The 16353-nt window shown below is 41.8% G+C and overlaps 1 protein-coding gene across 1 annotated transcript in view; it reads left to right on the top strand.

Moving 5' to 3' along the window:
• Nucleotides 1-16045, top strand: part of LOC148041484 (proteasome inhibitor-like protein) — a 32791-nt gene extending 16746 nt beyond the window's left edge. Inside the window, exons 4-9 of the mRNA XM_087680034.1 lie at nucleotides 14026-14112; nucleotides 14695-14772; nucleotides 15027-15061; nucleotides 15208-15277; nucleotides 15363-15440; nucleotides 15758-16045. Coding sequence (XP_087536160.1) covers nucleotides 14026-14112; nucleotides 14695-14772; nucleotides 15027-15061; nucleotides 15208-15277; nucleotides 15363-15440; nucleotides 15758-15821 — 412 coding nt within the window. The 3' untranslated portion in view covers nucleotides 15822-16045. The remainder of the gene's footprint in view (nucleotides 1-14025; nucleotides 14113-14694; nucleotides 14773-15026; nucleotides 15062-15207; nucleotides 15278-15362; nucleotides 15441-15757) is intronic.
• Nucleotides 16046-16353: the final 308 nt, after the last annotated feature.

Consider the following 16353-nt stretch of genomic DNA (forward strand, 5'->3'; position numbering starts at 1 on the left):
CATCATAAGTCAGTCAGTCATATGTATCCAACAAAAATAGAACGTGGAAAGCATAGCCACATCACTTGAACGCAACACCACATTCTTTCGAGTCTGTTCCTCTTGAAGCAAGAGGCCTTCCAACTCCACAAATGTAAGGGGCTATTGCCCCCTCCTCAAAGACAACATCAAAGAGGTGTGGAAACCAAGATATGACTCTGGAAGAGAGTTCAGTGTGATGTTTACCAATTCAGCATCTTGAATGACCTCATCAACATTGAGTAGCTGCTCACGCAAATCTTGTATGTGAGTAAGGTGCTCTGTCATGCTATCACCTTCATCCATGGTCACATTGGCCAACTCTCTACGGAGATAGGATATCTTGGCCTCATTGTGTGCTGCAAATATACGCTCAAGTACATCCCATGCAGATTTTGAGGTCTTGCAAGACCGAATGTGCGGAATAATTGCCCTTTTCACTGACAACGCAATCAAAGAAAGTGCATGTGCATCTTTTGAGTCCCCTTTCCTCTAATCCTCGGTAGGAGGGAGAGGAGGGGCAGCAGCAGTAGTAATTGTTGAGCTAAAATATGCATTACTTGCTGATTAGCCTATTAAACAGCCCCAAAACACACTAAAAAAATTCTTTTTTAGAGTAAAAACCCTAAAACGGGGAGCGGTTCGAGAGAGTTTAGTGGAAACCCTAATTTTTGGGGCATCCTTCCACATCTATAAATAGACAGGCTGCCCCCATTCAAATTTATTCCGTTTGTGTAGGTTTCACACTCTCTAGTGCAGATTTCAGTCATCAGTCTACCTCCATATGGCTGTCCAACTTTCGTGACTGTTGCCACCTCTCCATCCAGCCTTGTAGTGCCCTGGCGCCTTCTTCCGATTGTCGCCCACTGATTGGCGCCATTCCTCTTGCTACGTTTTTCCCTGTTCCTCATCGTCAACACCTTCATCCTCATCTGTTCTTTGCGTTTGCAACTTCTGGTTGTTGGCGACAATAGGCAGCACTCCTCCATCGGGCAACCTTCAGTACCCTACGTTTTGGTCATCCATTGCTAGGCGACTACTGGTTGATGCTCTCATCCATTAGGCGACACTATCTATTGCGTATGCAGCCTTTCGGGGTGACCTCTGCCCTCTGCATCTTCTACAGCTTGCGTTTGGTTCTCTAGCAGCCTCTGGTACCATCGTTTTGTAGTTTCCTCTCTCTTTACTCTCCGACTGGTGGTCACAGACTTGGGATCCGTCTCCGGTGGACGTCACACTCTGACATTGCTCTGCTCTTGAGCACATTGTACACTCTTACATTCATTTAGAGCATTCATTCACTTCAAAGTTGTGTTCTCTCTCTCCCTTCTTCTATTTGTGTTTGAGTTTTGAGTTTTGCCCTCTGTGTGTGTGTTTGTCTCTTTGTGTTTCTTTCGTGGTCGTACACTTTGTGTGTTCTCAGTGCAAACCCTAGTAGTTTTTTTCACAACAACACCAATACCACCAGCAGCAGCATCGCTTGTCCTTGAGCGTTACGTTGAGGTGTCTGAGGTGCAAGACCTCTTGGTCGCTGCAAGTCACCTGTAACATAGTCCCACAAGTCCTTCGCCACAAAAAGGTTACGGACCATAAAACTCCACAATGGGTAGTTTGAGCCATCAAGTTTGGCCTCCTAAGTGAGGACACCAAGGATGTTGCTCTGATCATTATTCCCGTGACGTGTCATGCTGTCAATGATAGACAAAAATTTGCAGTCAAATACTTCAATGCTGAAGTATAGAGTATACTCCTCAGAGTACCAAAATCCCCCACGGGATTAAGAAACAAGTACCAAAGTGTCACTTAAATGCCAAAGTGTGCACAATGCCACCCAAATCAGCACTTAGCAAGTAAATTATAGCAGTATATTGCTGTACCACACCTGTCTCGAAATGTGTGTCCACAAAAGTACTAAATACAGCAACTTAATGCTGATTCTTACCAAAATTTACTGAATTTTTCTAAAGTTCTTCGCCCAATCTAATTGTAACAGCAATGAAATGTTGCTGTATTGCTTGTTGCTTGCCTTGGAGTGTGTATCGGGCAAAAGCCCCAAAATTCTTTCTAAAATTTTAAAGAAATTGAAGAAATTTGTACCTTACAGTTGGAATTTCTGCAGAAATGTTACTTCGGGACGTGTGTCAGCAGTGAGTAGCTCTAAAATCAGCCTCGTGATGCGTGTTGGATCCAAAAAACTGAAAAGCCCCAAATTTTCTTGAGCCAATGTGGAAGAAATTGCACAATGTCTATGAGTTTGGTAACAATTTGTGCAAAGGGTCTCCAATTGGGCAACAACTCTAAATTTTTGGTGGGAATTCCAAGAAATTGAGAAATTTCTTCGAATTGGTTGTCAATTCAAACTCTGAGAGTAAAAATTAGCAAAAGCTCCAAATTTTGGGGCAGTAAGAGTTGAGATTCGAGAAGAGATGGCTGAAATAGACTGGAAATTCTAAAAATTTTGAGAAAACTCCAAACTCCAAATCTGAAAATTAGGGTTTTTACACTTTTTAGGGTTTGGTGGGCAGGACTGAGAAAATGACTGATAGAGCTGAGAAAATGGTAGGTAGAGCTGAAAACAACAGCAGCTCCTCAGGTTGCGTGCAGGGCTGCGTGTGGGATTGTGCGTTGGATTGCGTGCTTGGTTGTGCATAGACTGAAAATGGCAGATCTGGAGCAGATGACTGAGCTGGACAGATCTGGAGCAGATTTGGAGCTGATGGTTGAACCGGACAGATCTGGAGTAGACAAGCGATGGCTCAGCTACAGCTCCTCCTCCACTTCACCAGCACCTCACAGCAGTTGAAAACTCTTCCTCGAGCTTAGAACCAAGCTGGTAGCAATAGGACCTTGGGCGGGATGGCACTGACTGATGGTGGCTGAACAGAATCTGCGCGTAGGAGCTGCTCTGATACCAGCCAGCTATGGAGAGAGAGAGAGGAGAGACAATGATAGCAAGAGAGTGAGCTGAAGCAAAAAGAGAAGAGTGTACTTGCTAGAATGAAAGATAGAGTGAAAGTACAACTTATGTTTAGGTCAAGGGTTGACCTAACCAGCCTTCCACCAACTAACTAGAGTTAGGTTTATTTTACTCTAGAGCCTAGTGTCACTACTTTTAAGTTTCTAAGACACTAGGTGTACACACCTTACATTGATACTTTAATAAGTGTCCACACCACACAAATTACATTGGGCGTTGTAGATAGAATCGGCAAATTCTAACAATATTATCAATAGCAGCAATTGGCAGACCTGCATGAGCAGAAAACAACACTTTGGGATCAAACACGGTCGTCTGATACCATGTCAAAAGTGGGTGTAGTGATGGGAGCAAAGAAGACTGTATGCTCCGGAAACGGAGTCCATATACTAGACATGAGACAATCAGAAACAACAAAGAGTTATTGGCTGACGTGGGCATTGGCATTTGCTCTCTCTCTCCAATTGGACCTGCAAGTAACTGAATATGCTGATAATGATTGAGGAGGAGGGAGAAGTGGCCAATAAATAGGCCACAATCAGCAAAAAGTCAGCTAGCAATAAATGAGTACAATAATCAAGTTGGCCAACTCAATATGGCTAAAAACTCAATAAAATGCTATGTGCTGCCCACTAAAGCACACTGAGGTTCACTCATGAGTTGACTAATTTGCTAACCCATGCCAGAAGTGGGTGAAGCGATGGAAACGTAGAAGATTGTTCTTATAGATTGCACAACACAAAAAAAGAAAGATATAGAAGTAAATGACGATGAAGAACTCAAAAGAATGCTCGGGAAATGGAATCCATATACCAAACATGAAGTACTCATGTATGACGAGTCACTGGCTGATGTGGGCACTGGCATTGGCATCCTCTCCAATTGGACCTGCAAGTAATTGAGTATATTGACAATGACCAAATAGGGAGCAATGGCCAATAAATAGGCCACAATTTAAAAAAAGTCAGCGAGCAATAAATAAATAAAATAATCAGGTCAACTAGCTAATTAATGGCTAAAACCTCATAAATCTTGCACAAAAAAAAAACATAAATAAAGTGCTTTGCCTAGCCCACTAAAGCACACCGAGACGCACTCATGAGAAGACTAATTTGCTAACACCCTCTCTCAAATTATAAGTGATTTGATACAATACACTGATACAACGTGGAGAGGGAGAGCATGCTAGAGACATAGCTTACGTTGAGCGAGCTTGTGACCACCCAATGATCCTGAGTTTAGGAGACCCAGCTTGACTTGCATGATTATGATGCAGTCACGCAAATACCTAGCTTGACACTGCACTCAGTGCCGAAGTCACTATACGTTAATGCCTTCCGGGAAGGCACTAAGACCCAAGTAATTTTGCCTATCCTAGCCCTAGGAGACGCCACACGAAAAGAAGTCATGGATACTGGGGCGGGAGTAAGTGGGTTGAGCCACACTAGGCTCTAGGCTTGGGGAAACCTGCCCATCGAAACCGCTAGGGTCAGTAGCACTCTAGCTAATGGAATGAAAGTAATGACTGATCATAGTCCATATAACAAGGACCATTAGAATAGGACCATGGATACCGAAGCAATGGGTGATCAAGCCACCGTTAAGGTGCCTTAGAGAGGTATTGATGTTGATTTTGATCGTACCAACTCTTGAAAATAGAGAAGAATCATAGCAGCTCTCATTGCCTTATCAAACAATGCCTTGCAGTAGCTTATGTGGCCATCCTGACAGCAATGTCTTTGAGCATTTGTGATTGTGAACTGCTTTTTCTTTTTCTTCTTCTTTTTCTTCTTCTTTTTTCTTAAAGTTGTTAACTCCTTACAATCCTTGCCTAAATGTTCCTTTTTACCACACTAGTAGCATGGGACATTCGAATTCCTTCTTCTTGGTGACTCCTCTCTGAAGTTGCAATGTCTCATTATAGCCACCATGTCGAGATGAAAACCTCCCATGTAATCTCAATGATGCCTCATGTTCAAGGAGTATCAAGGACATATGATTGGAATTGAGTGGCGCCGATGATGTTTGGGACCGCAAACCATTGGCTACTCCATTAACAACTCTCGATGATGTCTAGACCTGCAAAGCATTGGTTGCTCCATGAAACTTCATTGTGGAGGTCTTGTTCATATTGCCATTAGCTCTAGTCACTCTAGGTAGCTGCATTTTGAGCCCACATTTATTAAGTTGACATTGCAAATACTTCTGTATGTAAGATTCAATGATAGTCTTAAGGTGCGGCAAGTAAAAGTAGCAAGTAACTAAGGCCAAAGTCCGATGTTTATTAAGGTGTCCTTGGCCTACAAGGAGGTGGCCCTTGGTTGGGTAGGTGGCCTCTGGTGGGGTAGGCGTTGAGCTGGCGGGTGTTCCCTATTGGGAGTTGCGGACTCCAAGGTGACTTGGCTGAGTTGGTGTGGAGTTGCAAGATGGCCAAGTTGGTGTCGAGTGGCCAAGGCGACTTGGTTGAGTTGGTGTCGAGTGGCCGAGGTGGATGTGGCTCTGATACCACTTGTTGGTGGAGATGGCAGCAACTCAACTCAACTTGGGAGAGTGTGCAGGTAGTAGAGAGAGAGAGTGTGTGTAGTCATTGCTCGACTTGATTGATTGCTAAGTGTGTAATGTGACTAGGGGAAAAAACCCCTCTTATGGAGAGTAAAAAGTGTCCCAATGTCCTATGTGCGGATCATCGACACTCCTATGTGAGTAAAATTCAATATCAATGTAAAAAGTACAAAGATGAAAATTTATCAAAAAACAATGGCATACCAATAATGACATCGACATGGTTAAGGCTCAGAAGTCGGAAATCCATAAGCTGATGGTACTGTTGGATCAAAAGATCCAAACTTGGTACCATCTTGTGCCAGTGATCCACGGTGAGGCCATCCACATAAGGACATGGTATGCTTGGTACCATGTGGAGCTGTAATTTTTGCACCAACCAAGAAAAAAGGAAATTGTGAGTAGAGCCATTATCGAACAAAACTGTAACTTCTGGGCAACTAATACGCCTAGTGATCTTTAAAAGATCATGTGGGCTAAGTACAATTTTATTTATTAAGCAACCATTGCAACTACTCGCATTTACAAAATAGTATTTCGATAAAAGTTTAGAAGAAATACTTGAAGCTTCTACATCGTATATTTAAGCCTTTGATGTAGACTTCACACTCTTATTCTTATCATGGTGTTAGGCAATGACGATTGTGGAGAGAGAGTGAGAGAGTGAAATGCCACAAAGACACACTTGGTCGCTCGGTTATGGCGACAACATGATCACGCACAGTAGATACATGTAATGGATACAGAGTATCACTTTTAGAGCCTTTGGCAACAATTCTAGAGCCCTGGCTCCTTACATATTTTCCATTTGCTATCCCCAAAAGTGGTATCATAGCCTTTGTCATCTAATTGCCTTGTGCTTATCAAGCTCTTCTTGAGTTGGGATACATGCCTTACATTATGCAAAGTGAACACTGAACCATGTTGAAATGCCAACTACACATTGGCAATCCCTACAATGCCACATGCATAATTGTTTCCCAAGTGGACAACACCATGTCTACCACCACTATAGTCAGTTAGCCACTCGCGGTGTGGTGTTATGTGGAATGAGGCACTTGAATCAAGAATCCAAGTGTGCATGTTATCATTTGAATCTACAATCAATGACTGTGTACTAAAAGAAGAAGCAAAGAGTACATCACTGCCATTGTCACTCTCGTGAGTGACTACATTGACTTCCTCTATCTTTACACAGCTTTTCTTTGCATGTTGGTTGTCCTTTTTCTCATCTTTGTTATCATCAGTGTTTTTGTCTTTGCTCTTTTCTTTCTTCCATTTGAAGCAATCTTGCTTGAAGTGCCCTTTTTTGCCTTAATGATGGCACTCCATATTTTTCCCATGAGACTTGCTACATGCTTTGTTGTTAGAATTTTCCTTTTGTTGGGATTTGCCTCTAGTATGCAGTGCGTGAGTGACTACATTGACTTTCTCTATCTTTACACGACTCTTCTTTGCATGTTGGTTGTCCTTTTTCTCATCTTTGTTATCATCAATATTTTTGTCTTTGCCCTTTTCTTTCTTCCACTTGAAGTAATTTTGCTTGAAGTGCCCTTTTTTTCCTTTATGATGTCACTCCATTTTTTTCCCATGAGACTTGTTGCATGCTTTGTTGTCAGAATTTCCCTTCTATTGGGATTTTCCTCTAGTATGCAATGTATGGAAAAACTTGTTTACTGAAATATTTAGCCTATTGAGCTCTTCCATGCATAAAGAGCTCTCCACATCTGGAGAGCATTTGAGTTACTCATTGCTGTCCTAAAAGTGTCCCAACTTTCAAGCAAGGTGCATAGTAAAAATGTTGCCTCAAACTCCTCATCAATGTGAAATTCCAAGGCAATTAGCTGGCTGAAAATAGAGTTAATGTCATGAGGATATGTATTTTTGAAACCTCACTTAACATGTGGATTAATTTTTAATCACATGATTAAGTAAATGTTGCACATGTGAGATGCAGCTAGGGTTAGAATAAATTTACGAGCCTGGGACCCGAGAAAATCATGGGATGTCAAAGACAAAAGCTGCTATAAGTTATGCCGCACAGGTACTTGGTGTTATCTAGTGCCAGTAGTTGGTGACACCAGAGAAGTGGCGTTTAATGGTACCTAACGCCAATCTGATGGTCAAAGATGGCGCAGAGACACTCGGGAATGGAAGTTGTCTAGCCAATTTAATTATTGGCCAGTCAGATTATTTTTCAGGGCATCGAAAAAATTATTAATTAATTTTCAGCATTTAAAGATTGAAAATTAATATTCAATTATGGCTAATCCTGGAAAAACCATTTAGCAAGGTTGTCACTTGTTAAAAATGCCCATGCAAGATTGAAAGGCGGCTTTAGAGGCTGGAAAGAGGCATTTTTAGTGGATTCAGCCTGCAAGAGAGAGGGAGATGCTGCTCGTTTGATTTGCAGCCATTGGAGGACCTTCTAAGGCAGCGAGGGGCAAGAGAAGACCAATCAACAGCAGGTGACAGCATCTACAGGTTGTTGAGATAGGGTAGCAACAATAAATAATTGATTTTCTTCAGTTCTTTGCATCTACAAGTTGTTGTGGCAGGGCAGCAGCTGCATTTGACTGATTTTTAGTCATTCTTCGCGACAAAACTCTGAATTTTCTCTCTACAGCTTTCTCTCTCATCTCCTAGCCATTTCACAGCTTTGCTCTGAAGATCTCAGCATTTGGACTCTTGGAGGTTGAGAAATTGCAAATTTCTCAGCTGTAAATCCTAATTCACAGCAGAAATTAGGGTTTACCAACAATCTCGGGAAGCGTGCCAGAAAGTGGAAGCTTCAAGACTTGGATTTTTCAAGGCTGAAGTTGAATCTAAGCTAAATTCGGGTGGAGGACTAGCCAGTCATTGAATTTGGGGCATTTCCATTGTCTATGAAGTGGGTGAAGGCCAATTAAGTGCCCGAATCAAGGGGCAAAATAGATTGAAGACTCGCTGGTCACTTTCGATAGCAAGGGGAGTTTGGATTGCGAAGGGGATTGGGAGAATCCCATTGTAAATCAACTTTTTCTTCAATAAAGCTAAAGAAATACTAAAAGGGGTGTCAATTTTGGGGCCAATTAGGTGTGCATTGTCCAAGATCAGTAGGTAAATTTGTATTTTTAGATTTGTATTAATTGTTTGCTGCTGTAATTAAGTTGTAATCAAGGATTTACCATCCATCCACGGAAGGAAGTCTGGTTACAGTTAAGTTACAGTTAAACTCATTCAAATGTACAAACATGGATGTACCTACCTTCATACGAAGGTCTATCAAAAATTTCAACCAATAAACCTTGATAGTTGCACTTTTTTGAGCATATAACCCCTCAAGTCTTTGCCGCATACCATAGGCAGATTTCAGTTTCTTGATGTTGAAAAGCAAAGTGTTTGACAGTGAAGGCTCTATGTTAGAGCGTGCAAGCTCATCTAAATCATCCCACTCCTCTTGATCCATGGTTGTTAGTTTTACTCCTTTGTTTTGATGGGCTTTACCTGTTTCTTCTACACCAAGACATTATAGCATTGCTTTTGCCATATAGCAAAGTTGTGTGCACCTTCAGGCTTCTTAATGTGCAAAAGATTGCTGCCATCCATGATTTACAGCTCAAAGGTGACTCAAAGGTCAACAAATGTGAGCCCAAATGTCACATAAATGACCAAGGTACAAAGCAAGTACCAACCAACAATGAAAATTCTAAGTAATTGCAGAAATTTCAGATCTGCAAATTAATTTTTTAGAGGTACAAAATGTGTGCTATAGCACACCACAAGCAATTGCAGCCATATTATGGGTTAATATATCAATTACATGAGAAAGCCCCAAATTTTAGGTACAATTTTTTCTCCAAATGCATCCATGGGCACCAATTCGGCTCTTACAGTCAAAAGCCCTAAAATTTCTCTGCTCAAACTACTCAAATGACATCAAACATAACTCCCAAGTGCATTGCCAAGCAAATTTCGCCAAACTTTCACAAATTTTGCAAATGCCCCAAATTTTTTCGGGGTCTTATGTACTCATTTTGTATAGAAACTACATTGCAAGTACATACCAAGACCGAATTTGACCTAAATTTTGTAAGTTTTGTAAAAGCCCCAATTTTTTGAGATGTGAGAGTGCTCAAGAATGCATAAATTTTACTCTGATGAGTAAAATCTCCCGCGTATACCAAAATCCCCAAATTTCGGAGTTAAAAGTGTGCCCAATCTTTGAGATTGTTAAACTGTGCTTTTGCGTGTGTGAAGGATTGTAAATTTAAAACAAAGAATAAACCTTTGATGAAAAATAAATGATTTTTTAAAAAAGAAAAAGAGGAGGGCGTGATGGGTGATAGCTGATGGCCCATCAAATCCTATGCCCGCGTTGACCTGCCTTGTGATGACCTGTCCAACGCTGGCGGCCAATCCGTCGACGACCTGTGGTACTGCCACTTGGACGACTTGCTGCACTGCGTGTCAAGGGCTTGTTTGCCCTGCGTTGACCTGTCCGCCTTGTCGAGGGCTTGTCGACTATGGCACGCTTGACCATGATTGATGACCTGCAACGTGACTGCGACCTGTAACCTTCAGCAACCTTCAATCTTTAGCTATTTAATGTTAAATTAACATAACAATTAATAATAAGGGTTGACATCAAGTATTAAATCCATTGTCGAGAAAAAACTTTGATGCCCCTACAAATCAAGATTTCATCGGCTATTGATGTCAGTCTACCATAGCCTTGGAGTGGCAACTCCTCGGGCTTCCTCATTAGTACAATTGAAAACTCCATGCACACGTATCACCCTGACACAAAAAATCAAGCGTGAGTACTTGACAAGAAACATATCTTGTCATGCGTCCCCCTCGGCTCTTCTGTATGCCTCTCTTGCTCGTACTGTCCCATATCACCCTAAATGAGATGAAAAGCATACATGTTAGGTGTGAACCATCATGGTTTTAGGAGCAAAAGTGGGTTTATGCGCATCATCGGATCTTGCGTCCAATTGTAGATTGTAGCTATGATACCAATGAGATGTCTCCTTAGAATCCAACCTACACGCAAGACATGACACAAGCCATTCAAGGAATACAAGGAACTAGACATTAAACTTGCCTCCCAACCATATCCAAGGAACATAAGGGATTGGACATTAGACTCACCTCCCAACTATAGAGCCAATTTCCAAATGGGCGCATCCTCGAGCTTGGAAGCTAGTAGCACTTTGGGTCATGACCACATCTGAGGATCGGTGTTCCATACCACGGACTCACACTATCTCGGTCCAGGTGTGTTGGCTGATACGCCAAGAGTACAAGTGTGGTGATCACACAATGAATGTGCACAATAGGACCTTGAGTCCTAATGCGCACAATAGGGTATGGATTCTATAAATAGGACTCAACTGCCCCAAATTACTTCATAACCACTTTGACCAATGCCACTTGTACCCATCTGGATGTTGTCATGAGGACATGTATTTGTGAGACCACACTTAACAGGTGGATTAATTTTTAATCACATGGTTAAGTAAATGTTGCATATGTGAGGTGTAATTGGGGTCAGAGTAAATTTATGAGCTCGAGACCCGAGGAAATTACGGGATGTCAAAGGCAAAAGTTGCTATAAGTTAAGCCGCACATGTACTTTGTGGTATCTGGTGCTAGTTGTTGGCATTTGGCCATAAGTGTCAGTTGGAGACACTAGGGAAGTGGCATTTAATAGTACCTAACGCCAATGTGATGATCAAAGATGGTGCAAAGACACTCGGGAATGTCAGTTGCTTGACCAATTTAATTATTGGCGAGTCAGATTATTTTTCAGGGTACCAAATTATTATTAGATTAATTTTCAGTATTTAGAGACTGAAAATTAATATTTAATTATGGATAATGTTGGAAAAACCATTTGGGAAGGTTGCCACTTATCAAAAATGCCCATGCAAGGCTGAAAGAGTCTTTAGAGGCCGGAGAGAGGCATTTTTTGTGTATTCAGCTTGCAAGAGAGAGGGAGGAGATGCTGCTGGTCTGATTTGCAGCCATTGGAGGATCTTCTAAGGCAACCAAGGGCAGGAGAAGACCAATCAACAGAAGGTGACAACATCTACAAGCTGTTGAGATAGGGCAATAGCAGTAAATGACTGATTTTCTTCACTTCTTTGCATCTACAAGCTGTTGAGACAAGGCAACAGTAGTAAATGACAGATTTTTTTCAGTTCTTCGTGAAGAAAGTCTGAATTTTCTCTCTCCTCAACATTCTCTCTCATCTCCTAGCCTTGCTTTGAAGATTACATCATTGAGATCACCAGAGGTTGAGAAATTTCAGATTTCTCTGTTGTAAATCCTAATCTGCAGTAGAAATTAGGGTTTAGCAACAGCCTTGGGACGTGTGCCAGAAATTGGAAGTTCCAAGACTTGGATTCAAGTGGAGGGACCGAAAAATCATTGAATTTGGGGCATTTTCCATCTCCATCAAAGCGGGTGAAGGCCAATTGATTGCCAATCAAGGGGCATATCAGATTGAAGACTTGCTGGTCATATGGACAGCAAGGGGAGTTGGAATACCGAAAGGGATTGGGAGAATCCCATTGTACATTAACTTTTTCATCAATTAAGTTAAATAAATACCGAAAGGAGTGCCAGTTGTGGGGCCAACAGGGTGTCCAATGTCCAAGATTATATGGTAAAGTATGCATTTCAGTTTTGTGAATTTGTTAATTGCTGTAAATAGTGCTTACTGAGGTTATTTACCACCCTATCCAAGGAGGAAGGCTGGTTACAGATGTCCAAGGATGTAACAGCTTGCCACATGGCAGTTGAACGACAGTGTGGACAGGCTGTAGGCAGCAGCAAATTGTCAGAAAGCTGTAAACGCAGGCTGGGTACCATAGGGCAGTTGATTAGTAGTGGAAGACTGGCTGAAAACAGTCGCCAACAGCAGCAGGGGGTGGGAAAACAGGCGCTTGATGACAGTCAGTAGTGGGTAGCAACTCGAACTTAGATATCCTTGATGATCGGGGTATGGCACTCAGCAAACTGTAAAAATGAGATTGAGATTGAGTGGTAGGCAGCCTGTCTATTTATAGGTGGATGGGTCCTCCCAAATTAGGGTCTGGCTTATGGGACATAGACTCTCTCTCTAGGATTGTATTACTTTTTAATGAAAGTTTGGTAATTGATTAATTAAGCATGCTTTACGGCTGTTTTAAATGTCTAATCAGCATATAATGCACGTTAAGCTCAACAATACTTCGTTCTACAAAGGCAGAGTACATGCCTGCTTGTTTAGATGCTAGTTGTCTGAGGCAGATGCTGAGATTTATTTTCCATAGAGGTAGTCAAAAGTTCTTCAAAAGTTCTTCTGTGAAACAGTGAGATGCCTGGCCATGAACAAGAAGAAAGGAGGGCCACTCGAGTATGCTTTTAAGTTGCTCCTTAAATGGAAACTATGACAGGATGAGTATCCTTGTTAGTGCTCCCATATTTCTTAGCCCTGTAAGCCTCTCACATACTGATTTACTTTCTTCTTCCATTTGTGTCAACTAGAGGCCCCATCCTGAGCTATGAGCTGGGCTAACCATTGTGGGTGCCTCCATGTCTATGTGACCATTGGGTCCCCACAGTTATCCAGTCCATGTGCATCCAGTATGCTTATGTACCCTGCCACATTTTGCTGCTGTCTCTGCCATGCGTGTCTCAAGCTGCCATTGCTTGGCTGCCTATCTGACCTGCTAGTTCTTTTGTAAGGTATCATTCCTTTCAGTAGCCTCTAGAGGTTGGTTGTATGAGAATACTCACAAGATCCACTGCCTATCAAGATTTTAATGTGATCTCTTTTCCTGAAGGTGTGGATGGGGTATATTTTGTTACACTCTGTGTATAGGTTGATAAGTGTCTGGGTCTCCTACATTCCCCCCTAGAATTTCAGCTATACTCAGCTACTTCTTGTCCAGGACCATGTGCCAGTTCTTTTAGAACTGACATACCCTGAATCCCTTGTTTTTTTTGCACACCAGGAAGTGTTTATTTTTATGGGCAGTTCTCATCCAAGGCCATGTGCCAGTTCTTTTAGAACTGACATACCCTGAATCTTTGCACACCATGAAGGGTTTAGAATAATGGGTAACTACCATTTTGCTAGTCAACTTGGGTCCAGATTTCAGCATAGCATCTAATGTTGATGTTTAAGGACAATGGTGGCTTGCAAAGTATCTGTCACATCAGAGAAGTCAACTATTCTCATCTGCGATCACTTTGCATCTCCCATGCTAGCACTGTCCAAGAACTGGTTGAGAACTCCAACTACGAGAAACCAGGGCTGTAATGCCTGTAAGGAACCTCTGAATGTTAATATACCCCTTGGGGCACAGTGGCACATGCTGTTAGTGACCTTCAGCATAAATTTTTGTGGACAATACTTTGAGAAGTTTTTATGTTGGATGTTATGAACTAGAGGAATAGGTGCATATTAAAAGCTGTCTATTATGTTTTTGCAGCAAAGTAACAGCTAGGAAGTCGAGTGAGGAAGATGTGGGTGGAGTTGGGTTTACAAATGCAGAAGAGCCACCTGCAAATATGCCAGGGTAATGCTTTTTAGACACTAACAGAGGCTCTACTTGCTACCTTCTCGGGCATCATGATAGCTTGATAATGTAGAGTTTTTTGCATCGTGCCATGGGGCTAACCTGATGTTTGCCTTCAGCAAAGCATGGGCCATGATGTGTATGGTTAGGAGGTCATGTGTACACAAATCTATGGCTATCATTATCTGCTGGGTACTCCAATGTCAAAAGAGGATTTGTTGTGAAGGAATCACATGCATGTGTGTTGTGCTTGCATGTTTAGATTGATATCTAACATGGTGTGTTGAAGGATGTGTGTGGAGAGGAGGTGCAGTCTATGCACATGCACACTTCACATGTAGGCATATTTCTTGTTTCATCACCTTATTATGTGAAGAATGCATGTAGTGACTTGAACTTTTAATTGCATTTTGTCTGCATTTCAATAGCAACTTGTATACAGTCACATGGATGATTTGCAAGGTTTGATTTTTCTTTTAAAGTGTTCTTGTACGCTTGATTTTCTGTGTGTGGCACATTTCAACATATGCTTGCTTTATTGTAGAGTCTGCAGAGTCTTTAATGCAACATTGATATTTGTAGATTTGTGTCTCCCCCTATTCCACCGATTGGGTCAAGTGATTTGCTGCCAGGACCGGGAGCAGGAGTCTTTCCAAGCAGGTTGGTCTCCAACCAGATTTTTGCATTAAAAAATGTTCTGCCCTGAAAGAGAAACCATGGTTATAAACATCTATTTTCTGGTTTTGTGTTTGTGTGTTTTTTCTTTGGGGGGGGGGGGGGGGGCAGTCAACTCTTGGTTTTCACAGATGCTCAGTGGGAGTTTCTCCACATTGCAAATAAGAGTCCTTTTTTGTGGCTTCTAGATAGAATATTTTGCTTGGATATGAAGCTTAACAGTTAATTGTTCTTTACAGGATCAGTCCTGGTATTGGTGGTGACATGCTTGTAGGTAAGTCACCTTATTATGAAAGCTTCACTACTTTCTGTTGTGTTTAGTATGAAAATGCAGGCTTTCCCTGTTTCCTATATGAGCAAAAGGACAAATTTTTTATTCTTTTATGGTTGATGAATGCTGAATGTGTTTTGTTTATGCAGGCCCAAATGATCCACGATGGGGGCACATTGGTGTTGGTTTTGATGGAAGAACTGGTTTTGAGGGTGGCAGGTGGTTTGGAACTCTCGTGTTTTTACTCTGTACATTGTAGACTAGTCTGCTACTGTCTTTTGACTTTGGGAACTTTGCTCGACAGAGGGATCCCACCAGGTGCGAGATTTGATCCTTTTGGGCCGCCAGGTGTCCCTGGGTTTGATCCAGACAATTTCACGAGGTAAATAACATTTTGATTTGAATGAATTGTCACCACAAAGTAGGATACTGTAGTGCTTTTTTGTGTGCCCTTTTTTAACTTCTGGTGTGTCTTTTTTTTGCGGGGGGGGGGGAGAAAGGGGTCGGGGTTTGGGTTGGGGGTCTTGGTTGTATGAAGAGAATGGGCTCTAGCCCAAGTAAATGTGAGGGTCAGTGCGTGCATATAACCAGTTTCAATTGATGTGCGGAGGGTCTTGGTTATATGAAGAGAATGGGCTTTTAGCCCAAGTAAATGTGAGGGTCAGTGCATGCATATAACCAGTTTCAATTGATGTGCAGAGGGCGGCGACCTCCTGGAAGAGGAGGAATCAATCCCGATCTGGAGCACTTTCAACCCTTCTAGAATGGACAATTTGGAATTTCACCATAGTTAGTCACCACTACTAGTGGAGGTACACTGAAATTTTGCAGCCTTCTGCTGTGCAAGCTTCACTCAAGCATGCACAAGGTCAAGTACTTGAAACAAACTTTTTATGAATCTCTGTACACGTCTGCTAAAGTTCTGTTCAATTTCCTGGCTCTGTATAGCTTTTTGCTTCAATACAAACTTACAGCTTTTTCCTTGAACACAGCAATTCTGTGTATCAGAATGTGAACTTGTGTATATGAACCTCCATACATATAACAAATGCAATAATGTTGTTCTCTGGAAAAATTATTATGGAAATGTGAGTGACTTAAGAATAATATTTCCATGTCAGAGTTTGGGTTGTGTTTCTCCATAGAAGTTTCACAGTAATGTTTCTGCATACGCTTCACAGAAAGGACACTGAAATTGCATATCATCTACTTCAATTGCAATAGGAGGGTTCAATCCACATCTGCAGTTATATTGTTGGAAGTGTCTAGGGTATCAAAGTTTTTGGTCCTGTTGA

The sequence above is a fragment of the Lygodium microphyllum genome, chromosome 1, assembly GCF_053477565.2.
Source record: "Lygodium microphyllum isolate KBCC chromosome 1, Lygodium_microphyllum_v1.1.10, whole genome shotgun sequence".
NCBI lineage: Eukaryota > Viridiplantae > Streptophyta > Polypodiopsida > Schizaeales > Lygodiaceae > Lygodium > Lygodium microphyllum.